Source organism: Astyanax mexicanus, chromosome 13, assembly GCF_023375975.1.
Source record: "Astyanax mexicanus isolate ESR-SI-001 chromosome 13, AstMex3_surface, whole genome shotgun sequence".
NCBI lineage: Eukaryota > Metazoa > Chordata > Actinopteri > Characiformes > Acestrorhamphidae > Astyanax > Astyanax mexicanus.
Window position 1 is genome coordinate 49,621,774 of NC_064420.1, and position 27,112 is coordinate 49,648,885.

At 36.9% G+C, this 27,112-nt stretch overlaps 2 protein-coding genes and 1 long non-coding RNA gene across 3 annotated transcripts in view; 2 read left to right on the forward strand and 1 right to left on the reverse strand.

Annotated features, from left to right (window-relative positions):
- Positions 1–27,112, forward strand: part of LOC111191435 (suppressor of cytokine signaling 2) — a 202,678-nt gene that overhangs the window by 77,101 nt on the left and 98,465 nt on the right. The gene's annotated exons all lie outside the window — the stretch shown is intronic.
- The window catches only part of si:ch73-181d5.4 (death-inducer obliterator 1), a 39,147-nt gene continuing 13,222 nt past the window's right edge, over positions 1,188–27,112 (forward strand). The window contains exons 1-9 of the mRNA XM_022666455.2: positions 1,188–1,275; positions 3,370–3,427; positions 4,158–5,061; positions 6,507–6,816; positions 8,737–8,988; positions 11,938–12,145; positions 24,810–25,296; positions 26,008–26,167; positions 26,985–27,068. Of these exons, the coding sequence (XP_022522176.2) occupies positions 4,175–5,061; positions 6,507–6,816; positions 8,737–8,988; positions 11,938–12,145; positions 24,810–25,296; positions 26,008–26,167; positions 26,985–27,068 (2,388 nt within the window). The 5' untranslated portion in view covers positions 1,188–1,275; positions 3,370–3,427; positions 4,158–4,174. The remainder of the gene's footprint in view (positions 1,276–3,369; positions 3,428–4,157; positions 5,062–6,506; positions 6,817–8,736; positions 8,989–11,937; positions 12,146–24,809; positions 25,297–26,007; positions 26,168–26,984; positions 27,069–27,112) is intronic.
- On the reverse strand, positions 10,308–11,257 carry LOC125780648 (uncharacterized). The gene is made up of 2 exons (XR_007423914.1): positions 11,112–11,257; positions 10,308–10,587 (listed from the first exon to the last, which is right to left on the reverse strand). It is a non-coding gene; the product is annotated as an uncharacterized LOC125780648 (long non-coding RNA).

The window sequence follows — 27,112 nt, forward strand, 5'->3', positions numbered from 1 at the left end:
TTATCATTCCATCTGAGTACAAATAAACAGTGCAATAAAATTACGTTCCTCTTTAGACAACAATAAAAAAAAAACAAAATCCAAATGAACTAATGTAGAAAATAAATTATAAGCAGAAATAAAGAAGAACATTGCATGAGAGGGTCAGTGTAACGTTTAGCAGTTTATTTATTCTGACCGTATCAATTTGAATTTAAAAATAGAAAAGTGGGTATAAACTTAATTTTTCATTTTTGTCCATTCAGTAAAGTAAAGAAGAAATGAGTTTTTATCCAAATTTTCAATAATCCAGTTTTTCATTTTAGCCTTTCGCAAACAGAAATAATAATAAAAGTACAACTTTCTCTTGATTTTCAGATTTGTCCATTTTTGTTACTTGTAACGAATCTGATGGTAAAATCCAACTTGCAAAATGCAAAAACTGAAAATATCAGAAAATAAAGAAAAGATTCATTTTTTTTATTTTTCTAAAATTCCAATGATGATGGGTAATCAGGAAAAAAATTAAATTGGAAAAATGGATGAAAACTTATTTCTTGTACACTGCACTACATAAAAAAAATAGTTTTTAAATCCAATTTTCTATTTTTGCATTTAGCCTAAAATGTAATTAATCATCGTTACACTGACCAAGTTTTATACCCACTTTTCTATTTTTAAATTTAACTTGATACGGTCAGAAAATGAAACTGCTAAACGTTACACTGACCAGATTTGTGTTACAAAACACAAAAATGGATAAATCTGCAAATCAAGAAAAGATTTAACTTTTTTTTTCTGTTTTGCTAAAGTGAAAAATTATAAAATTGAAAATTTGGATAAAACCCAATTTCTTCTTTACTGTACTGAATGAAAAAAATAATGATTAAGTTTATACCCAGAAAAGTAAACTGCTAAACGTTACACTGACCCTGAGATGGTGTGCACAAACTTTTGACTGGTACTGTATATATTTTATACATGTGCAATTGATATATTTTATGTGCAATTAACTCTAGAACGCTAAACTGTACACTGTATACACAAATTAACACAAAAACGTTATTAAGCTGTAATATAACTCAGTATTTTGTTATAAGAACTGATTTAATTCCCAGTTTTTATTCCCCTCCAGTCCAGCAGTGCTGCTGTGTGACTCCATTTTCACCTCCTCCTTCAAAACACAGTGACGTCACTCCCACTTCGCCACGCCCCCGGTGCCTCTGTAGTACAGGGACAAAATGGAAGCTCGCGCGGTGTGAGACCCGCGCTGCGTGCTGTAGCCCCGCTGCGCGTGTAAGTGCTTCCATAACGGTCACTCTCCTGCTGAAGATTTGAATTTTTGACATTTCAAATTTGAATTTGAAAAACAACGGATTTAACCGAAACCAACGGTTACTCCGCTGTAGCTGTACTGGCTAACAGACCGGCGCTAACAATGGGCTACCTGAAGAAAGAGACATAAACACACACCCTTTATTGTCTTAATTACGTTATATTAGCGTTAGATTAACGTTTAATTGAGACAGAGAGTCGTCAATGTCTATTCAACGTGTAGTGTGGCTAATTAACGTTAACTGTTGTAGATTCATTTAATCTCATTTGGGCTAAGTTTTGTTCAGAAGCCATGGATGTTGGTTTTCCAATCTTTAAACCTAAATTAACAATTATTTTGTCTTAGCTGCTAATAAGTTAACTCTTACATGTCTCGTGTTTCGTGGTAAAATGCTTTAAGGTGTTGAGAAGTTTATCTGTTAACCTATCCTGTGAGGAGAAATTAAATGAAATGAGCTGAGGTAAAGCATCACAAGCTATGTTAAAATTATAGTTTAGCTTGCTAAGTTAAGTTGGTTGTTTTGTTCTGTTTTTGTGGGTTTAATAATGTTAGCTTTGTGTAACCTGTCAGTGTTGAATAGAGGTGATAAGAACTTTGGATTATTTGTTAGTTAATGGTAGTAGTTGATGTGTTCAGTTGGTAGTTCAGTGGATGTATTTAGGGTTTATGTAGAGATGTGGGAGTGAGGGAGTTGGCTGCAAAATATTGCTTATTTTCTTTAAATAATATCGTATTTACACAAATTATATAGTGTTTTACATTTCAAAGTAATACTTTGCAGTAAGTGTGCATTTATTAATAGTGCTTTCTTGTTTTTAAGGCATTAAAATGTAGTAATATTTTCATAATGTCTTTTTAAAGTCAATAATAAGTGAAGACATTACTTATACTATTTAATGTTATTGTTTTTTTACTGTCATTCATATTGTTATTTAATCTACTTTGTGCTGAAATTGTCATTAGAACACATAACCTAAATTAGCTATTAGAAATAGGATCATTTGTTCTTAGCTGCTAATAAATGTGTCCTGTTTAGGTAAAAGATGCCTTTAAGATGTTAAGAATTTAAGGAGTAGTTGATGTCAGTTGGTAACTCAGTGGATATAATTCAGGGTTTATGTGGGCATGTAGGAGTGATGTGGTTAGCTACAAATTACTGCTTATTTACTCAAATTAGAAAATGTTCAGCTTAAAGTAATACTTTACAGTAAGAGTGCATTTATCAAGAGTGCTTAGAACAGAATGACTCAACAATTACCGTAATCATTGATATTAGTTAGGAGTAATACTTTATTAAACATTACATGCTTTTAGACTGTTGACTTGTTTACACCATTCTTAAGTAATGTTTTTATAATGTCTTAACTTAAGTCAATAATACGTTGAGATATTACTTCTACAACTTAATGTCAGTGTTTATTACTGTCATGTTTACTGTTATTTGTGACCATGTAGAAAGCTCTGTAGAAATTACTGCCTGTTTTGTCTAGGAAAAAATAAAATCAGATTTTAATCACTTTAACCTACAAATGTAAGTGATAATTAAAGTCTAGTTTCCACCCTTGACTCTTCAGGGTTGTTCAGTTAAGAGTTTAAAAAAATAAAAAATAAACAGACTGGAGTACACTGCCATGTCTCTTCCTCCACAGGTGTTTGTGGTCATATTTTTGTTTTGAACGGTGACACAGATCATTCAACTGTTGTAGAACATATGTCTTACTTGTTCAGGTGTAATTCAAGAGTGGTAGGAGCACATCTCCCCACACGGTTTAGACATTGTTGGCAAAAAAAACAACAGAAAATACACCAACCTCTCAAATTCAGTGAAAGCACTATTTTGTATGTTGTTATTTGTACCTACATAGTTTAACAGATATTAGTAGGAATGGTTTGAGTTGGGTCTTTTGCAGACTAAAATCTGCACACTGTGATTGGTGTGATTATTTGATACTTTATTCTTGAGATGATTACTGACTTCTGTAATATTAGATTTTTTGGGGGGAGTTTCAGTATGCTCTGTACTATAAATGTCTGGTTTGTTGTTTTATTTGTAGATTTGTGAATGGAGAAAAGGAGTCACTGTAAGAGGATTACTTGATTTTCAACTCTGAGGTACTATTTTAAAGCTGTTGTATTATGTTTTAATCTAAAGCTGTCGTATTTGTACCTCAGCTTGTTTTAATGTTTGCCCACCCCTAATTAACACATCAGGGTTCTACTTTTTTTTTTTTTTTTTACTGTTTTTAGCAAAAGAAAATTTCATATGTCCCATTATATATTTACTAGAGACAGATTATATCTGTACAGTATCATTAATTTTACTGCAGTACTGGATATATGGAGATAAATGGAGTGCATTATTAGTATTGTGCAGTAGTGTATTCTTGAAGGAAAAAAAAAAAAATCAGTGTTTTGTCATATCGCCAAGAGTATTGTTATCGCAAAAATACCATGAAATATCGTGATATTATTTTAGGGCCATATCGCCCACCCCTAAATGTAATGTCAGGTTTTTGGTAGTGTAGTGATGAAGGTCTCTGTTACAATCACTATGGCGTCACTATGTCCTCTGAATGTTGCCAAGTATGTTGTTGGCTCACTACTAACAACCTTAAATATTTGGAATTGTTTCATTTAAATGAAAATAAAAGTTTCTTTAAATAATGAAGGAGAATTGAAAAATGAACTGTGAAAATAAATTGTCACGCTAGTAGACATCTAATTTAGTCATCAAGAAATAAAATGTTTTGTCCAGAGAACCTGAATTAATGTCAGCTGGTGAAATAAGCTGGAATAATGGAAACGTTATACCTATTTTTTGTTATTAATTTTCTCTGAGCAGTGTCCCTAATTGGCGAGATGGAGGAAGCTGGAGAGGGACATCAGGCCCTGGCGGACAATACTTCTAACACTAATGAGGTACCCAAAAGATGGGGCTTCCGAAGGAGCACGATAGCCAGGCGTGAGTTTATGGAGGAGGTCGGAAACTTGGACAGTACTCCTGTCTCAGCTCCTCGCCGAGGCGCTCGACAGGCCAGAGGCAGGGGGCGAGGTCGAGGTAGGGGTAAAGAAGCTGGCGAGGCGAGGCCAGATTCTCCAGCTCCAAAACGAGGAAGAGGACGAGGTGGCAGGAAAAGTGCCCCAGCAAACCTATCCTTTGTACCTTTAGCGGCACCACCAGATGCACCCACCACAACTAACTTTGGTGGAAGTAGTTTTGTAGGTTTAGGCACCACACAACAAAAAACAGCTAATTCGGCTGCTAATCTTCGGTCGTCTATTCAACTGCAGGCTGTTTCAGACATTGAAGCGTCTAGTGAAGCGGCCGTCTCCGACCAGACTGAGGATAGCGATGATCTCACCCTCCGAGAGCTTCAGGAGCGGGCGAGGAACCGACGCAGACTCGAGGAAGCTAGCGCTTTACTTGTAACTGACTTGAACTTGAACACTAACAGTGTAAATAAGGGTGTAGGAGAGGCACATGAACAGAAACGATGTTTAGAGTCTGAGCAGAATAATGATCTCAGAGTTCAGGGTGGTGCATCATCTTCCTGCTCTGATCAAAGGGCTGGTAGAAGCTTAGATGCATCAAACACAGACCAAAAGACAGTTAGAGTAGTCGTAACGAATGAAATGGAAGAGGAGGCCATGCAAAGTGAAGACTCGGACAAACCTTTAAACGACAGCAGCGAGGAAAGTGACCCCAATGCCATTTACTGTATTTGTCGACAGGCGCACAATAACAGGTAAGTGGAATATGTCAGTGGTGTTTTGGGTTAAAAGAGAACTCTGGTGTAAAATTGACTTTTGGTGTAGTAAAACATGATAAAAAGTACTTACCTTTGTTGAATAGCACACTTCTGCTCTCCCACAGCTTCCTGAGATCCAGTAATTTTGTGCTTTTTGCCCAGCACTCTTTACAACGGTCGCTTCGGGGCATATTTTGCCCCGATAAATCACTTTTTACACCGTTATACAACTCAAAGTAGTATTTCTGCTGTTTGTAACAAACCAAATTGTGTGAAAATTGGCTAAAAATTGGTTATTTGTTATATAGGTGTATTAAACACCTTCCTCCATGTAAATAAATGCTCTGGGCGCAGGGAGGCAGGCTATGTTGAGTGTATGTATATAGAGCTGAAAGGTAGCGGCAAAGGAATGTAAACAGTGGATTTTAATAAGCTTCTTGTGCACTTTTTACGTTATTAATGCTTCGTTTTAAATGTCGGGGCTCTCCAGATTCAACTATTCATATCCAAGTTCAACTATGACATTGTGCAAAGCACAGATACATAGCCACTAAAAATATCTAACATAGAGACATCTATGAAATGTCTTAGTTAGAGTTGAGACTGTATGTTGAACCATTTAAACCTTTGTAATAATCCTTGATAATGACCTTCTTTTTACATTTCATTTATTACATATATACATCAGTGCTTTAGATTAGTCTGCATCCATTACAGCAGGTTTACATAACTTGATAAAAGTATTTAGACATAGCCTAAATTTTGTTTTCACTTTTGACTATACACATTATTGACTAGTGTGTTTACTTGGGAAGATGAGTCCATTAAAGTTAATAAGCTGGTATATTGACTTTGCTTAAAAACAATGTTTTTATTTTGAGAATGTTTTATTTATTTTACATTAGGGCTGGGTTCACCATGTCACAATTATATATGAATAATTTATGGATATTTCAGTTACAGTTTATATATGAAAGAGATTTTTTAAGAGAACTAATATGGTACATGTGCTAGGAATACATGTTCCTATAATAATTAAAAAATTGGCATAAAACTAACATACATACAAGGGTTTACATGATAATCCAAAATATGCTGCTTCATTTTGTGCTTTATTTGAATTTGTGTTGAATCGTTCAAATGAAATTCAGCTTAATTTTGGATAGTTTTACATTTTTGCATTCCAATTCTGTATTCGGAATATTCTGAATAATTGAAAGTTCATTGTTCTTTAAAAATAACATTTAAGGTTCTTGAAATTACAGCATTGTTTCTAGAAAACAATGTTGTCTAGAAAATGCTTCAACGTCTTGTAATCTTTAGTGGTTTTGGCCAAACTGATGAACAAACATGAACATCATTTGTAATTTGCTGCTTTGCTGCTGATTTTTTTCTAAACACCTTTTTTCTTCCTCGTTTTATCTCTAAAATCTCTGTTCCAGGTTCATGATCTGCTGTGACCGTTGTCAGGAATGGTTCCATGGGGACTGCGTCGGCATCACTGAGGCTCGTGGTCGTCTTCTGGAGAAGAACGGAGAGGACTATATTTGTCCCACTTGTTCTCCTTGTCAGAGTCCTGTAGATTTCCTGAAGCAGCCGGTGCTCTCCAGAGCAGCACTGAGTTCCTCCTCTGAAAGCCTTTTATCCAGCTCTGCCGGAGAGGACCGACCCAGCGAGGACGAGGGCATCCGAGGAAAAATCCGGAAAGCCACCACACCCAGCACTAAGAGAAAGTTCAAGATTTTCCAACCGGTAAAACTGCTTTATTTGGGTTTTATTTGGAGCTGTTTGTCTTTTAGGAACATGTTTTTAGGCAGAGTGTTGATTAGAGTAGGACAATATATTGATAGTTTATTGTATTGTGATAAATGTTCCTATTTTGTCGACGGCATGCTTATCGAGTAGTTCATCACTGCTTAAAGAACACTAACCCAACTCTACACAACTATTTCCTTACAGAGAGTGTAAGAAATCCTGTTAAATAAAATGACGTTCATCAAAAATTCAATGTAAATCATATAATATTTTGACATATCACCCAGAGGGTTCCTACGGTCCTGGAAAACCTGGAAAAGTCGTGAAATAAAAAAAAAAAAAAGACATGGAAATCTGGTCTACAAATCAATTTAGAGCTAACAAAGACATCAGATCAGAGTTAATTCAGTAATTTAGCCCCAAACAATAGAGCTCTCAGCATCTGACACACATTTTATTATAAAAAAAAATCTATAATCAGTTTTAATTTTAGTTTTAGTTGATGTTTGTTTTTATTGTCCATGCTTGCACTGTTAAAAATTTTATGGGCATGAAAAGTTGCCTTGAAGGTCTGGAAAAATCATGAAAAAATGAATGAAGAAATGTATTAGTTAAAAAGTGTATGAACTCTGCACCCAGCACCATCAGTGCATTATTACCTACAAACAAGGGCAATTATATTGTATCAACCAAAATTTAGAAATATATTCTATTATTACTGTTGGCTATATTTCCTAGCACTAGTAGAGATAATATAAAATCCCTGAAATGGAAAATGCAAATAATAAGAAGTAATAATATTTTGCTCTTATAATTAAGGATATATAAGGATATAATAACCTGACCTTTAGGAATATTATGAAACCGTTTCCCAGACAGGAACTAAGCCTAGTTTTTCACTATGCAGAATTTTGAATGAAAAATTTTCTATTGAAAGGAAAACAAATTCTTGGTCTTGGACTTAACTCCTGTCTGGGAAACTTTAAACCTTAAAACTCCTGACGTCCCTAATAAGGACAACAGGTAAATTAGGCAGCTTGTAACAGAGTATAAAGGTTCATTTTCCCCTTAATGCTCACTGATAACAGGACTTGTGACAGTAATTAATATTGGTAAATGATGGTTAAGCAATGTCTAATCAAATTATTTATGGAAACTACTTGAGATTAACCATTACAACTTAATGTTTAAAAATATTTAAAAAGTACTGTTCATTAATGTAGCCTTGTAAAGCTTGTAAAAATGGTAAAGCTTGCTTATTGTAAAGACCTACTGCTAATATTGGTCTTGGTGCAAGAAAATACAAGACAACTTTTTTTTTTTTTTACACTATAAGACGCACTTAAATTCCTTTAATTTTCTCAAAAATCGACAGTGTGCCTTATAATCCAGTGTGCCTTGTTTATGAATTCTACCAGTCAGGTTGTAAGGAGCAGTAAAGCCACTCTGGTGAAGTACAGAGTTTCAGTTTCTCCAGCACTAAGACTGGAGCAGTATTAGCATTAGCCGCTAACCACATTCTGCATGTTTAGCATGTTAAAAAAAAGCTACCGCTAGCTAATATCACCCTGGGTTACCGGAACACTCAGGGTGTTGGACAGCATTTACTAGCACTAAGCGCTGCTAACCACGGCTAGTATCACTGCTAACCGCACTGTTGAAAATATTGGAAATTTATTATCCGGTACGCTTTATGTATGAAAATAGAGGTTCATTGATAGTACACCTTATATTCTGTAAAATACGATATTTTCCAGAGACCTTCTCTCACCATGTCTGACGTGTTTTAAAACACTGGATAATCTTGGGTAATCTGTTTAAGTTTTAGATCAGTGCTTTCTGACCCAAACGGTCACCACTATTAGTCCTTTAAAAGGTTGTGTGTTGCTCTGAGCTGAGCTTTGAGTTTTGTCTCAGGTGAAGGTTGAAGCAGCTCTGTTGGGCCGTGAGAAGGAGGACGAGTCGAAGGTGAATCAGAAAGCGACGGAGGAAAAGGCTGCAGCTCCTAAGTGTATCGGGCCAGGCTGTTTTAACGATGCCTTGCCTGAGTCTGTCTACTGCGGCCATCAGTGCATCATCCGACACGCCGCTGTGGCGATGCAGACCATCTCCGAGCCCAAACCACAACCCCAGATTCAGCCCAAACCTGCTCCTAAACCTGTCCCAAAGGTAACCCAACACCTTTTTCAACACCTTTATTTGTTTGTCTCTAAATTGTCAATGTACAGTAGGTGTCCAACTGTTTGTGGACAAATGAACAAACAGCTTGTCCAGTCCATGTTGAAAAATACTGTGTGATAAGGCAAGGTCTATCAATAGAATAAAACCCTCTGGAGCAGATAAACATGAACCTATTGACACCATACTCCACGTATTGAGCTGTGGAGCAGTGGAACTGTGTTCTCTGGAAGCTCACAATACTTTTAGATTGAAAAAGTTAAATAAGATGAGGTGGGGTCATGATCTTCCAACATCCTGACCTCACTAACGCTCTCAAAACAATGCTCCATAGTTCATTACAAAGTCTTCTCCGGAAAGTAGAGAACGTTACTCCCAGCAAAAGCAGAAAAAACTGTATTTAATACACTTGGTTTTGGAGTGCTCATGTAGTTCATTTATTGAAGGTTTATGGCAGGTTTCTTAGAATACCTCAATAATTAAAGATTGGCAATTTAAAGGTTTAAAGCCCTATCCGGACAGGATTCGTTTCTCAGGGGGTTCTGGGGTAATTTTCTCTTATATTGTTTTTTTTTTTAATCCTCTGTGTTTTTATTACCACCCAGAACGATCATGTACGTGTTTTTTAATCTCAGACGTCCTCTGATAAATAGATTACAGGCTGAATTATCTGCTGTTTTTCTCTCTCCATGCTCCTCTGGTAATTTTAGTCTCGTTTGGACACACATCTCGAAGTTTTGTCTCCTTGCGTTTAATAAATTAGCTATTTGTCCACTGCCGCGCACCGTAATTAAATTTGGGTGCAAGTTTCCACGGAGATCCACATTGAAAACACAACAGCGAGTGGAAATGGAGGAGCTACTGAACACAATGTCGTGTGATCAAGAAAACGAGCCTAAAAACTCACTGGTGCTCCTGTTTTTTCAGTTGCAGTCTGGATGCAGGAGTTTTATCACTGAGTACTGTGAATTGTTTAATATTGCAATACACACTAAGAAAAGTAAGTGCAGATTTGTACTTAAAAGAGTATAAAGCTTGTCTCTGGGGCTGTACCTTATATAGAGGCACAAAAAAGTACATTTCAGTGAAAGTCCTTTTTTTTCACCCATGTTTTTGTGCCAGTAAAGATTATAAACATTATTATCAACTAGGGCTGCAGCTATCGATTCTTTTTGTAATCGGGTACTCTACTGAAAAATCAATTTGATTAATCGAGTAATCGGATAAAACATTTTTTTTTGTTAAAGAGCAATTAAAAAGGAATTTTACTCAATAATGAATGACCAATTGGTTTCCTTTTTTAGATAAGTTATATTTTTTAATTCACAACATTTCCAAATTGCAAATACAAATAAATAAAACACAATAAATAAATAAATACCACAATAAAAAAAATAAATTTAATTACATTACTTTCACATTTGGATTTCTTGTAAATAACAAATATAGGGTATAAATCAATAAAAAAGGCATAAACATCGTCTTTGTGTTGTGCATCTTAGCTTCTGAGACGTTGTCAGTTCTGCCAGTGTTGGATCAGTGTGCTGCATTCTTTTACCACCAAGCCGCTTCTCCAAAATATATCAGGACCTGTGCAATAATTGTGACACACAAGTATTACAAATGTTGCTTTTTTCTTTATTTATATGTTGGACTATTTGGGTCTAATTACATCACTAAGACTAATAACTCTAATAATAAGTTCATGGCCGTGCATTTATTAAGATTGACACCTATCGCATTGGGGCACATTAGACACTAGTGGTAATCAATATTTTACCCAATAAATAAGAGACACACTTCCTTATATGAACAACAGTGTTCATACTTTTTTGTCTCACTGGCCAAATGTACCCTTAGATGAAGAAATCAAGCATTTAGTTTCCAGCCAAAGTAACTTCAGTTTAGCTAACTTTTAACATTTTTATTGTTTATATTCTGAACTCCACAGCGCTGTGTTTACTGTTTAAATAAAGCCTGTATGAACTCTGTTCTAATAAACTAACCACACATTATAGACAGTGCTTCTATTAATTCACACTCCAAAGCGCTGTTGTTTTGTTATTAATTCACATTAATGTTAATCTCATTGATTTATTATAAGTTATATTTACCTGCTCTCTCGGCGTCCTCGCGTCTCGGGTGTCCTCGGCTCAGATGGTGCAGCATTAAAACGCGCTGTTTTGGCACTGCACCGAGTACAGGTCACAGTTCCAACATAAAATGCTTTTATTCCTTTAAAATCGCTGTTTTCTCTCGCTCAAACCTCCGTCTCCTTGTTCCCGGGCAGGGTGACGTAACGCTGAGCGCGTTGTCAAAATAAAAGTCGCGAAAATACCGCGCGCTGAGTTTATTAATTAAATAAACGATTACTCGAGGCACAGAAAATGAATCGATCAATTTTGTGAATCGAGTTACTCGATTTACTTGAGTAATCGTTTCACCCCTATTATCAACTGAATATGTGTCAAAAAAAGTGCAATTAAAATAATATTATTCATTAATACAGTGATAAAGAATACTGAATGTACCTTTTGGCTGCAGGTTAAATGTAACAAATCTGTACTTATTGCTGTTAGGAGTGACTTTGATCTTCAGAGGGAACATCTGACCCTGTTAAGACCAGTATTATACCTTTGAGGATACAATTATGAAAAGTGTACCTTTGAGTACAAAAAGTACTCATATCGTACCTCTGTTTTTAAGAGTGTATATATTGCCGAAAAAAGAACGTTTGCAATATTATGCAGCCCTATTCTACGTCCAAATCGAGATGAATCTACGAATTGGAAATGGAAATTTTCCCCACCCTAGTCTGTTCAGTTATTCAGTATACCTTGTATACTTTTTAGTATTTGACAGAGAATTGGCTTTTCAGAAACATGGCAGCCTGATGTTGTAGCGTGTAATTAATGCGACTGTTGTGACGTGTGGTTTCAGATCCAGAAGAGGACGTTTCTTGAAAAGCTCTTTAAGAGGAAAGTGGTGGAGAAGCCGGTGAAGGAAGAGGAGGGCAGCAGTAAGGAGGCTGTGGTGAGCTCAGCGATGGAGGAGCCCGTCGCAGCTCCGCTGTGCGCTGACCCTGAGCCCAAAGCTACGGGGGCGCAGGAGTCTACGGCAATCGCTCCATCAGTATTTTACAAATCCAGTATGTATCACTCAGGGTTCATCATAGCGTATCGTATTCAGGTTCACCACACTGTTCTCACATGGTTATATACATCCACCAATCATCTGCTCAGAATTTAGCTAAGGTTAGCTGAGGTAGTTTGCTCAGTACTTGAGCTGTAGCCTAGTTAAATACCTTTTGTACACAAAAAACACCAAAAAACAAAGCAAACCAAACAGGTAAGTACTCAAATATGGGTGAGTATTTATGTCAATTCATGATTTTTAAAATAAAGAGCATTAGAAGTATATGAACAAAAATACATGTTCTAAACTATCTGCTTTCATACCCTCTTTCTCATACTCTCTTAACCCCAAAACTTAATTATTAGCTAATTATCCAAGTATTTAACCCTCCTATTATGTTCATTTGTCAGAACCAGAGACAATGGTGTTCCTGGGTCATATTGACCCGTTTCATGTTTAATTATCCAAAAAATATCTGAAAAAAATCCTAACAAGTAGTGTGAATATTTTATTTTTAATAAAGTTTTACCAACTTTATTGCTAATTATTATCAATATAATCAATATTTAATGCAATAGTATTCCTTACCTGTAACAGCTAATGGTTCAATTAGGATAATTCACTCGTTTTACATAAAAAAAAAAAAAACATGCTCAAACTTTTTTTTTGTTTCACTATTTTATTATTTTTGAAAGACCAACATTTAAAACAGTAGTTTTACATTACATTGAAACATAACATTGCAATTTTGTTTTAGTTTTTGCAAATATGTGAGATGAACCATTTTCATAGTATTTGTTGATTAAACTAATTAAGGCAAGCAGAAGAAGTTTCATACTGAAAAAATACTTTTAACTAATTTTCCTAGATCTTCAAACTTTAAAACAGGTCAATTTGACCCGGAACAGAACAGGAGTGTTTATAATAATAAGCCACAAAAAGAATACCAAGCCTGCTGTTTTAAATGTTATAAAATCACACCTGTTGTTACGTCATGAGAAGTTTGATAATTAACTTTTTTAAGAGTTCAAAAAGGAAATTTTGGTTAGGATAAATACACAATAAATATGCACAGTAAGGGACTGGGAAACAAAATACCAGTTGTAAAACTGAGGTGCTTCCTTTGAATTCATTATTTGCTTTTGAAATTAAATCAAAAGCACCAACACACATGTACAGTTAGTCTGTGTGGTCTGAATACTGGACTGCATCCAATTTACAAAGCAAAACATGTATAATTTATTATTTACTGAGTAAAAGCTGTACATTTTTGACTTTCTTACAGTAATGTTGGGTACCGGGCTTTCTCATGCGTTGTCTTTGGAATGGTGTTTCCAATCCACACACTAGTCACATGAGGTGGCCATGTGTAAAATGGATGTACAATTCTCATTAAATGCAGCTTCCATACATACACACATATATACATACCATTTTAGCTTTCTGATTATCTTTAACTGGACAAAAAATGATAAGAAATACAAATAAATGTTTCCGCTCCACAATGGGCAGTGTGCCAAATCCTGCTGGAAAATGAAATCTGGATCTATAAAAGTGGTCAGTAGCAGAGTGAAGCTGTAAGATATGAAGTGCTGTAAGATTTTGTGGGAAAACAAAACTGCACTGACTTTAGACTTGATAATAAAACACAGTGGATCAACACCAGCAGATGACAGACATGACTCTCCAAACCATCACTGATCATCAGTACATTTTACATTTCATTTAAAGTAAATCAAGGGAGCAAAGTCTGGAGGAAGAGTGGAGAGACACACAGTCCAAACTGCTCGAGGTCTAGTGTGAAGTTTCCACCAATAAGTGATGGTTTGTAGAGACACACTAGTTCATGCTTAACTGCGATAGAAACACAAAACTCATTGCTTTAAAGTACATCTCCCTCAGCTGCTGACTTGTCATGGACAGTAGGTACAGATCCCTCCCTCAGACGAAGTCTGCTGACTGAATAGGGCTTTGGTGGAGGTTGATGCCACAATAAGAGACCATCTAAACAGCTCATATAAGCATATGATTCCTGATAACAAGCTCTTCCACTCCCTGATATTTTTCAAAATATGCCCCCTTTAAATGTACCTTGTAATAAAACACACACCAAATATTAACTTTTTTTACTTTGCAAATTTAGATAGAAGTTTGAGTCTCACATATACATTGTCTTGGTTCTACTTACACAACAATACACCCAGTTCACTTCATCTATACTTTGCATTGAGATCAGAGATGCTTTTTTTGAGAATCACTCCTGCACCACACAATACATTCTTCATATAACCCTCAGAAGAACCTCTGCCTCCATCTTGAAGGCGTTCTTATTCTCAGAGGGTGGGTAGGAAGTTTGTTTTGAAGCCGTGTTCAAAATGGTGAACTTCAAGCAGAGCCTCAGGCTGAGGTGCATTTTGATTTTTCTTCAGAACCCTGTGGTGAAGAACCATCCAGAAGAAATCAATATTTTTTCTATTTTTAAAGCTGCACTCAACGTTGTCCAACACACACAAACATCCTGATGTTGGCAGTCGGATTTGTACACTGTCAGAATAAGAGCTACCAAACTGAATGAACCAGTGAACCCAATACTGCAGTTTGCTGTGAACAATGAGGTAGAACATTTTAGAACAATGGGAAGGTTTGTTGGGTCTGTGACTCGGTGATTTGGGGGCTGGTATTACACACAGGTCTGGATGTGTCAACATCTGTAGACCTGTTGTCAAACCTTTACAATTACATCTACTAAAAACACTAACACTCACATTACCATTGTAACTCGTGTGCATACAGGGGCATAGGTTCAATTCCCCTCTAGTTTGCTCTTTTCTGCATATCTAGTTTTTCAATGTGAACTCTGTCTGATATTCGTTTGAACAGTTCACGCTCCTAAACTGACGCTCAAGCGCTAAAGAGCTTCAAGCGCTTCACTTGAAGTTTCAGTTTCATCTTCTTTAGCATCACAGGAGCTATCAAGAGTTCCAGTGACTGACAGCCACACACTCACTTTCATTGCATCCCTGGTTGCTTTAAACTTAATTGGATTTTTTAAAAACTAGCTTTTATTTTTTTATTTTTCTCTTCTTAGATTTAGTGTGTTTTTTGTTCATACTTCTATACAGATAAAACAATATACTTTAGTACCACAATATTAGCTTATATAAATGTTGTGAGAAAAGGTTTCGTGATAAAATTATAGAAATGCGTTTATTTTTGCACAGCCTGTAGTGCAAGTACCATACTGTGATTGGTTAGCTTTGACTGTTGAAAACGCTAGTTACTGAGAAAGATGGTAGAAGGTGGAAGACATACGTCATTGATGTACATTGTTGTATTTGGATTGTCTTGTTCTTGATGATGTTGAGGAGTGTTGATGAATACAGGTGCATCTCAAAAAAATTTAATATCATTGAAAAGTTATTCAGTTGCCAATATGAAACTCATATATAGGTGTATTACACACAAAGTGATCTATTTTGAGCGTTTATTTTTATGATTATGGTTTACAGCCAATGAAAACCTAAAAATCAGTGTCTCAGAAAAAATCTTATTATATAAGACCAATTGCTACTTTTCGCGGTGTGCCAAGTCCTGCTGGAAAAAAGAAATCTGCATGTCCATAAAAGTTGGACACGATGGACCAACACAGAGTCTGGAGGAAGTACCAGTTGTTCTTATATAATATTCTAATTTTCTGATGCACTGATTTTTGGGTTTTCATTGGCTATAAGTCATTATCATCAACAATAAAAGGAATAAACTATTAAATAGATCACTGTGTGTGCAATACATCTCTATATAAATTGAGTTTCACAAGTTACTGTTCAATTATATTCTAATTTTTTTAGGTGCACCTGTAACACTGACCTTGGAATAGATGTTATTATAGAAGATGCGCTCATTGCAAGGATCTGCCTATTTTGTGGGTAAATGTATGACCCCTCTCATGTTGCGCCTTCCACTTTGCAAATTGTTTGTAACGGACAGTTTATGGCGTGATACATAATGTTCTGAAATGAGAGCTTTCTGAAATGAGAGCATCTTTAGTCTGGCAGTTATACTATTGCAAATGCCTTTTCCACAGTCTCTGAGCTTTTTTGGTTTGTCAATTTTTATGTTGTGTGGCTAAGATGAATGTGGCTGCATGGCTGAACTTGTAAGTTGTGTTCAGAGGTTTTGGAAATACTATGTATTGTAGATTCCAGTTGTGTCATTAGGAGTTAAATCATTGCCTGGTCTTTTTCATATGCCTCCTGACCTTTAAAGTCCCGTATTTTACAGACTATAAGGCGCAACAGACTATAAGGCGCACTATCAATGAAAGTCTATTTTCTGGTTTATTTTTATACATGAAGCACACTGGATTATAAGGCGCATTTTAAAGGAGAGCTCTGGTGTAAAATTGACTTTTGTTGTAGTAAAACATGATTAAAAAGTTAAAAAGTATTAACCTTTGTTGAATAGCTCACCACCGCTCTCCTGCAGCTTTCTGAGATCCAGTAATTATGCGCTTTTTGCCCAGCACTCTTTACAACGGCCAAATATGCCCCGATAAATCACTTTGTGCTGCGGGGATGGCTCCTGATTCTAGCTTCAAAATGATAGATACAGCTCAACCATTCCATTCCAGGGTCCAGAATATTGCCCTTTAAATGTAAAATTTGGTGCTATCTAGCACAGAAATATGTAAGTTGTTTTGTTTTGGCACTTTTGGAGACACAGGCCGAGATGAGTGTAAACTGTGTGGCCCCAAGCCCAATACCATTCACACTTCTGTCCTTCTGTTTCTGTCCCCCGTACTTTGTTTAGTGCTATTAATTAACTATACAGTATATCAGACATCCCAAGTTGCAAAAGTTGATTTCAGGGAGGTTACCCCCCTGGCCAAAAAAAACAAAACAAAATTTACTTGCACACACACCAAAGGATAACGAAACTTTACTTTTATTTTAATAAATTTTATTATTATTATTATTATTTTTTTTTTTTAATTAAATTTAGATTATTCAGAGGTGAAATGAGTTATCTTTTTTCTTTTTGGAAGGCCCGGCCTCTGCTTTCCTTTTTTTATTTTTTTTTGGAAAAAAGGCCTTTATTTGACAAAAATTGACAGTTACAATGTCACAAAAAATTGCACAACATCAAAAACGTTTCATATCATATTACAATAATTATTAATATTGCCTCCGCCATGATCTGCTTTCTCTCACTCACTGAACAAATCCCGTCCGGGAGGGGGAAAAAAACACTGCCCGCCCACACTAAAAACTGATTGGCTGTCTCACAGACTCTTTGCAGAGAACAGGCCAATCAGAACCCTCTCTGTTTTCTCTCTCTCCTTCCCACACGCGATTAGAGAATACAAGTCTGTGGCCTGTGTGCGCGTTTGGGGCGCTCGTTCTGAATTCCGGGAGATTATATGTGACTCGCGGGCATCAGGGAGCCACTACCGAAATGCGGGAGACTCCCACAGCTTCAGGGAGACTTGGTTTGTCTGAGTATATTAAAGCACTAGATATATCAAATAAGCTAATTTCCAACAGAAGTTATAGCAGTTTGATTCATTGCCCTTTTTTTTGTAAAAGCAGTTGTGCCACCTTTTTTCTGAATTGATTACAATTCCAAACAACACTGTTGTTTACACAAATCACTACACAGACAACTACACAAACACAAGAAATGAATTCTGATAGTGAATGCGAAAGTTCTGTTGGACCATAAATGGAGCAGCTACAAAGTGCATGGCCTTCTTCTCATAAAAGCCAACAAAGTGCATGATACCCAATTCCATCATAGGAAAATATGTTTAGAAATGCATTTGTCCTGAAAATCAAGCAGCAATCCTCAGCAGAAAGTGTTCTGGGCAGTAAAGTTGCAGCATTGTGGCTTTTCACACCTGGATGTCTTGACCTTCCACTCCAACACACTTCATTTGCTACTAGACATCAGGAAGATCCTGGAAATCTACATTTTAGCGATTTCTTTTTTGACCTGAAACTTTCCGAACGAGGGAAGGAGGACGGGTTCTACATTCTGGAAGAAGATCAAGGGTCTTCATTGGAAGAAGCATGCCTGCCTTTGCATATGCAAATACCTGACAGCGCTCTATGAGCTGATCCACACACATTTGTGGTTTAAAGCTTGTTTTTTTTTGTCTTTAAAAGCTAAATCTGCTGCTCTTAGCCTGCTTGCTTACACCTCGGCCAGTGTGACCAATCTCCTACACACATCCACAGTTTGGGAAATCTGGTTCCCAGAAGAAAAAAAAAATTAAATCCAAAAACATGTTAATATTGAGAACCCTTCACTGATGTGTGACTGAATTCACCCTCCATATTTAATCCATTCATGGCAGTTAACACACTCACACTTCTGATTAGAGCTGTGAGAATGGGGATAAAGTTGCTTTCTCCAGGTCTCTAAACCGTCAAGTGGTAAAACCAAAAAAGTAATGAAGTACAAATACTTTGTTACATTACTTAAGTAGAATTGTTGGTTATCTTTACTTTACTGGATTAATTGTGTTTACATTTTCATAAAATTATCTAAACTTTGTTCTACTTGCATTTTAAAAAATAGCCTCTATAGTAGTGCACTATAGGACTTTTTTTCTTAATGGCTTTATTTTTCCCAAACATTACTTTTTTACTTAAATACTTTAAGTAGTTTTGAAACCAGTACTTTTACTTAAAGAGTAAAAAGCTTAAGTTGATATTTCAACTTCTACAGAAGTATTTTAAACCAGAGTATCTATTCAGTATATGTTGTCATGCCAAAGGTATCATGTTCCTCGTCTTTTGCAATGTCCCATGGATAAGATTTTGGCCTGTTTGCATGGACAGTTTTAGCCAGAAGCTGGCACTCACAATCATTGCACTACACCAGGGGTCACTAATAGGGGGACCGCGGTCCGGGTCCGGACCCAAACCGATAATTCTGACTGTTCATTTAAAGCGGCGGAACATTTATTGTCTTTATGGTTTACGTGCTTTGCGGCGCAGTAAACTTACAGACCAATCACGTGTGCTGTAAGATCACCAAATGCTCTACTCTGCCAATCAGATCTGTGCAGACCGCTGCCCCAGCTAGTGAATTGGGACACGGCAGGGAAACCTGCCTTTATAAAGAGATAGGGAGCCCGAGAACTGGAGGAAAAATGAGAATGGGCAGCGAGCGAGAGAGAGAGAGACAGGTGGAGGAATGTAACTTACACAAAATCTGACCAGAGAGGCATTTTATTATTATTAGATTTTTTTTCATCATATTTCAAACATACCTCATTGGTCACATGTATATAGTATACAGGATATAGCACTGAATCATAAGTTAAGAATGGCGACGATTCGGACCTTGGACTGACAAAATTGTCTCCAACTGGACTGTACTGAATTCTAATTAAATACCCCTGCACTACACTGTTCACTGTGGGTGGGGATATTAGCTTCTATGGTGTATTTCCGGTACACGTTACACTCTGGATGGAGGAATCTTGCATACCCGCTGTACAACGTCAGAAATGGAACATCCCATCCATCTGCACCCACTATCGGAGATCACGACCATAATTTACACTGACTCACCATGAGCATATTTTCCAGTGTTCAAACAACCTCACTCACAAGATAACTCCTCAAAACATATAGAGGTGTGGCCTTTTTCCAGACCATCCCCTGAGGTGGCAGTTTATGATCAACTAATGCCAGGTTCAAGCCATACGACTTTTTGAGTTGTCAGTAATTGTGCTGTTCACACTACACGACTTGTGCTATAATCACAAGTCCTTTCACACTACATGACTGATCGGTGAACAGGGTGACGAATCATACAATTTTCTCGCTGTGAGAAATCACATGACTCACCAAGCTGCTCTCCAGAAACACATTTATCACGAGAACACACCAGAACTAAACACACAAACTAGTGATGCCATGCAGAGAATCTCTATAGAGGAGAATATGCACTTAAAGTGAGTCCAACATGACCAAGTTCATATGAAGCAACTGAGCTTCATACCGAAATATGCACTTATGTCCTCAACACAGGACTTAATCAAATGTTTCAGCACTGTAGACGTGGTCTACCTGTATCCCTAGAATCAGCTCGCCAACCAATCAGCTCACAGTAGCAGTGATGCAACGTCATTGAAGTGTAAAACATTGAAGTGTTTTCTGTAGATAAACTGAAATATACAGGCATGCTTTCTTTGCTTTTTTTAGTAAAATACATTATTCTAATTTCTAAAATTAAAGTAATACTCAGAACAAGTACTACATTATTATTTTTTTTTAATTTAAAGTTTTTAGCTTGTAACTTCATTCATCCCCGTTCATAGAGGACTCACTTGTGGGCTTCCTCTAGAGTTTAACAGTGATTTACTGCTATAACAAGGAAGGCAGAAAGTGGTCAAACTCTTTATAAACAGCTCTGGTAATGCAGGAGATTTGTTTTTGCATCCATGGTTCTTTCTTTCTCTCTTTTTGCATGATCCCATTGGCTGTATTGTCGCTGCTCCTGACTCCCAGTCGCTGTGCTTGGTCAGATATCTAGCATGACAAATATTTGCTGGGCGTCTGCGACGGCTCGGCGTGCATCTTTCAGTATTTCACTGAAAAACTGGGCTAAAATCATGTAGTGTGAACCTTGCATCATATACTTCTTTTTCATGACTTGACATGTCAATGTGATGTCTATAGTTTGGTCAGAATTGAGAGTATTTACCCTCAGTCATTACACAAGCCTGTAGAAGAACCTACAACAGGAAAAAGCACAATGGCCCCAGTCATGCAAGAACCTTGTATTTGCATTTTATATATAGATGAGGCATTGCTGCCCTCTAGTGTCATTTTGTGCACACTTCAGTCTAATGGAAAAGAAATGAACTATAACCCTGTATTGTGGCAGCCGGTCATTGTAATTTTTTTAACATGTATATTATGAAATCAATAGTTGAAAATATGTAAAGTACCAAAAGTAATTTTTGAATTAATTAACATAGTAAATGAACAGTGAAGTGATTCAGAATCTGAAGGAACACATAAGGAATCATGTAGTAACTTAAAAACAGTGTTAAACAAACCAAAATACTCTGTGAAGCATTTGTGGTTTCTGAGGCTGGTAACTCTGATGAACTGATGAAACTTGTACTCTTTCTTTTTTGGGGCAGTTCTAATGAGTGCCAGTTTCATCATCATAACATTTTTGACGGTCTTTGCAGTGACTCCACTTGAGGGATACTTTCAAAGCTCTTGTAATTCTTCTTTTGGGATGTTTTTCTTTATTTAGTTGAGTAGTTGTTGCTTCTCATAACCTGGATTAGAACATTACTCAAATATTCACTATTCACTGTATACCTGTAACTCTACCTCTTCACTACTTTACTTTAGCTGATGCTCTCAAACACTTTATTAAGAGACAAGAAATTCAAGTAATTAACTCTTGATGAGTTCAGCACAGCTGTTAACTGAAAGCCTGAATTCCAGGTGACTCTACCTCATAAAACTGACTGAGAAAATCCAGAATAATATAAAAATAATATAAAACACTGAATTTAAGGTGTCTCCAAACTTTTGAGGCATCATTATTTGTTAGTTATAACATTAAATCCACAATACCGCTGAAAGTGTTCTGTGGTGTCTGTACCAAGATTAACATTACTGCAGATACTTTAGTAAGTTCTCTAAATTGATGGGTGGGGCCTTCATAAACACCAAGTTTTTGGGGCACTGTCACCCAGTTGTTCGGTTCTCCTTCCTTGGAGTACTGCTTTTGATAGGTACTGACCACTGCATACAAGGAATACTACACCTGGGAAGACCAGCACACGCCTCCTCCGATACATGTGAAGTCAGACTCCGCCTCTTTTTGAACTGGTGCTGATGCTGTAGCATTGCTGAGTAGCATCACAGTGCTAACGCTCGGAGGAAAGCTCAGCAACTCGGTTCTGATACATCAGCTCACAGACGCAGCCTTGTGCTGATCCACATCACCCTAGGAGTGATGAGGGGAAAGAGAGAGCGCCATCTACTGTATCCACCCAGAGAGAGCAAGGACAACTGTGCTCTCTCGGGGCTCCGACAGCTGATGACATGCTGCATGTCCGGGATTCTGAACATAGTGGGAACGCTTCAGAGATCCCCAGAGAAGACTTTCTACTAGATTTTGGAGCATTGCTGTGTGGATTTGATTGCATTCAAGCAAAATGAAGATTATTAAGGTCATAATGTTTGTGTTATAATCAACACATCATAAGCTCAATCATTCTAGGGAACACAGTTCTTTCTCCACAGAGTTTCAATACTGGAGGCTTTATATCCCTCTATAAAGCCCATGCTTGACTTTAGAGCATAGGTTCATATTTGTTTATTTTGTCATTATTTGTTAGTAGTTGATTGGACTGGATAGGATGCCCCATACATACAGTGTGCATCACCATGAGAGGAAAAAAGCCAGTTATGTAGGAACAGAGTGTCTACATATATTAATTCCTCCATAGTATGGTTGAAAATGGCATGCAAGCCAAAGCTTTGTACTACTTGGAATTTATGCACTGTCAAAGATACAGCAAAATATGCAGTTTTTAAAAATATACATATTAAAAAGCTTGACAATGGACACAACAGACCAAATGTAAAAATCAAAACAAGGAAAAAAGGACTTGTTGACTTTTAAGACTGCCGATATGTACAAGACATTCCTGACTTTAAAGATATTAAGACTTTGGAGACTTACAAGACTTCAATGATTTGGAGCTGTTAAGATATGCTGATATGTTGAGACATTAAAGACTTTTGAGACTTTCAGATTTTGAGACTTTTGAGGAGTCTCTATAAAAAGGTTTTTAACACACATTAAAAAAAAAAAAAAAGGTCAGCAATGGATCCCAACAAGCCAAATGGTAAAATCAAATTGTTTGAAAGGATTTGTTTCCCCCCTGTACATCTCCGCTGCTCACACACTTCCTGCAGTGGTTGCCTTTTTCCTCAACGTACATTTTCCAACAGTCCCGCAGGCTTTTTACTGGGGAATTCTTTTTTTTTTATAATTCCTCTGCAAACGAAGGTTCATTTTCCAAACGTGCTTAAAAGGAAATCATTTTAAAAACATTCAAAGAAAAAGAAAACAACCTATGCACCTATACATTACCCAAATATTAAGAACAACCATTAGCATTCTCTCCAGGATCCACACCAATAGAATAAACTCATATAAACATAAATTCAGTGGTCGGTGAGAGTCTACCTGTAATTAACTCTATGTAACATTAGAATACTAAACCCAAATAAACATAAAGTTAGTAGTAGTGTAGATAGATAGATAGATAGATAGATAAAGTCTTCTGAAAGTGTTGGTTTGTGTTTTTTGACACTGTACAACCTACTGTTTTCAGTGAACATGGACTAAAAAGCAGTCACCAAGCCTTTGAGACTTTCGAAACTGATAAGATCTTTGATACTGCCAAGATGTTCGAGACATTTAGGACTATAAGACGTTACAGACTATGAAGATAAAAAAATGGGAGGGGTAGTTTGGGAGGGGCACTGGGTGATGTATGGGTTTAGAGGTAGGGCAAGAGGGAGAGAGCTGATTGGCTGAGCTGCAGCAGCAGCAGCAGTGTGCCTCTGATAGCGGTGAGATGCTGATGAATGGACGTCAGCATGGGGGCGGTATTATTGATCGACTGATTTGCATATTGTGAGCCAAAGTGTACTAAAGTACACAGAAACATCATCCTCGCCTATTGCACAGTTTAACCTGAGAGGGCACTGCAGAGGCAGAAACTACCACAATGAAAGCGTTTTCTTTTTTAAGAGTTAGGACATGTTTCTAAAAAAAAACGTTGCTTAAAAGGAACATATTTTAGGTATTAATGGAAAAAAATGTATATATTTTAGGGTTTAGTGGCTCTATGAGACTTTTGCAGAGCTTGAGACTTTTAAGACTTTTGAGACTTTTGAGAAGTTTTCTATGCACTGTAAACCCATACGTTGTTTGAACTCAAATGGTTTAAGTCTGTTTTACAAAAAATTGGATATTTCTAAACAAAACTCAACTATTTTGAGTTAGTTGAACATTTGTGGGCACATATACTGTACTATTCAAACTGAGATCTTTGAGTTAAACTAATTTATAATAACTGAGTTTAGTCTGTTGTTAGATTGTGACTTCTGTCACAATCTATTTGCATACTGGGCGTGTCCAACAGTTTCTGACTAACACTCACCATCAGTGTGTAGTTATTCCCCCTCTTGGCTACCTTACAAATAAATCAACTTCCCCTTTAGTTGTAATAACTTGATGTTTTAATTTATGCTAACTCAAGTTTTCACTCTCCATTACTTAAAAAAATTGAGTAAACTCAACTTATTTGGTCTTACAGTATAACAAAAATAAATAGTATAACAAAAAATAAATCAACTTTAGTTGTAATAACTTCATGTTCTCAGTTATGCTAACTTAAGTTTTGATTACCCATTACTTAACTTTTTTAAAGGCAACTTCAACTTAAGTTGAATGTAAATTCAACTTATCTAGGCTTACAGTGTGGATTATTACTATGTATTAACCTATTACTCTTCCCAGTTAATTATGGTAATGAAAATAGGTAATATGGTTCATTATATGGGTAATACCAACATGAGAATCAGAGTGTTTACACAGTCCTGTTTGCTTTGTTTTAGCTACGGTTAAAGATGTAACGGAACATGTGGAAAATAAAGCAGAGACAAAGGAAGATGCTCCTCAGGTTGAGCCTCCAAGTCCACCAGCTTCATCAGACGTTCCTGAGAAAGAAGAGAAGACGGAAAAAGCTGATGAAAAAGCATCTTCTCCAGATCCACCGCTCAGGAAACCAGTCTGTAATCCACTTCCCAGTCGGGCCAAGAAAACCATGCCCGGCTCTCCACGCCTGGCTGGGATCAGACCGCTTCAGCCAGAACCTTCACAAAGCAAGAAGAGCACCGTCACCGTTTCAGAGAAGCCGAGCCAGAATAATAAACCTACGATCGAACCTCAGGTCCAAACACCGTCCTCCGGTCCGGCACCGGAGATACGAGTTCTGCCTGTTACTCCAGCGCCGGTTGCTCCTTCCAGACCTCTTCAGGCTCATCCTAACATGCAGATGAGGCAGAACATCAGACGCTCCCTCACTGAGGCCTTATCAAAAAGGTTAAATGAAGTTAGTTTTATCAATATACAGGGGTTGGACAATGAAACTGAAACACCTGTCGTCATTTTAGTGTGGGAGGTTTCATGTCTAAATTGGAGCAGCCTGGTGGTCAATCTTCATTAATTGCACATTGCACCTGTAAGAGTGTGAAGGTTCAATTAGCAGGGTAAGAGCACAGTTCTGCTCTAAATATCACAATGCACACTATAACATTATGGGAGGACAAATTGTTGGTGCACGTCTTGCTGGAGCATCTGTGACCAAGACAGCAAGTCTTTGTGATGCATCAAGAGCCACGGTATCCAGGGTAATATCAGCATACCACCAAGAAGGACCAACCACATCCAACAGGATTAACTGTGGATGCTGTAAGAGGAAGCTGTCTGAAAGGGATGTTCGGGTGCTAACCCGGATTGTATCCAAAAAACATAAAACCACGGCTGATCAAATCACGCAGAATTCAATGTGCACCTCAACTCTCCTGTTTTCACCAGAACTGTCCGTCACCACAATCAATTATTGTGCTCTAAAACCAGGTGTTTCAGTTTCACTGTCCAACCTCTGTATATCGATCAATGATAACATTATAACTCACTCAGCTCCACTCAGCCCCACTTATCATATAGGATACTTTGTAGTTCTATAATTACAGACTGGACCATATTTTTGGCACTTTGTTTGTTTAATCAGTATGATGTTTTTATTATCAGGGTGTCTGAAAGTGATGATCTGGAGATGTCTGAGAGTGACGTTGGGAGGCTGGCTGTGAACATCGAGCGAGAGATGTTTAATATGTACTACACTACGGACAACAAGTACAAAAATAAGTACAGAACGCTGCTATTGAGCTTGAAAGACCCCAGAAACAAGGTGGGTTTACTAAAAATCTGTAAAAGCAATACTAATAACACGGTTTTATACTATTCATAATATATTATAATTTATCGCCATGTCTGCATTCACCTTGAAAAGTCATGGAAGATCTATCTATCTATCTATCTATCTATCTATCAATTATTGTTTTAGTTGATTTTTGGGAAAATCAACTAAAAAGTCATGGAAAAGTCATGGAAAACAAAGTGTGAAGAACAGGATTCATACATGTTTTAACCAATTAAAACCCTGTTTTTCACACTTTGTTAAAAGTGTATGGACCAATAGAAATGCTTAAAAATGCCATTGACTTCTATTAAAAGTTAAAGGGTAACTAAACCTATAATAATAATAATGATAATAATAATTATATTAATAATAATAGTAATAAACTAAAAATGGGAGGGGCACTGGGGGTGATGTATGGGTTTAGAGGCAGAGCAGGAGGGAGAGCTGATTGGCTGACCTGCAGCAGCAGCAGCAATGTTCCTCTGATGGTGGTGAGATGCAGATGATTGGACGTCAGTAAGGAAAACGTATAGTTTAGGGTTTAGTGTCTCTTTGATAATCTCTTTTCTTCTCTAAAATTACCATATTTAAGAAGCATAGCTTTTTCTTTCACTGCAATGTTTAGCTGAATACAGACTTTAACCAGCCTACTAATCCTCACACCCTGGTCACCTTTAACAAAGCGCTTTAAAACCTTTATTTTAAAGTATATTGTTTGCTTTAATTGGTAATTACTGCATCTGAAATCACAGAATGAATTTATACCTCACAGAAAAATAACACAGTAATATTTGTGTGTTTTCAGGGTCTTTTCTACCAGGTGATGAAGGGCTACATCACTCCATTTAAACTAACCCGGCTGAATCAGCAGGAGCTTCAAGGGGTTGAGGTACAGATACAGATGCCTGCCTTTTAATCATACATTTTGGGAAT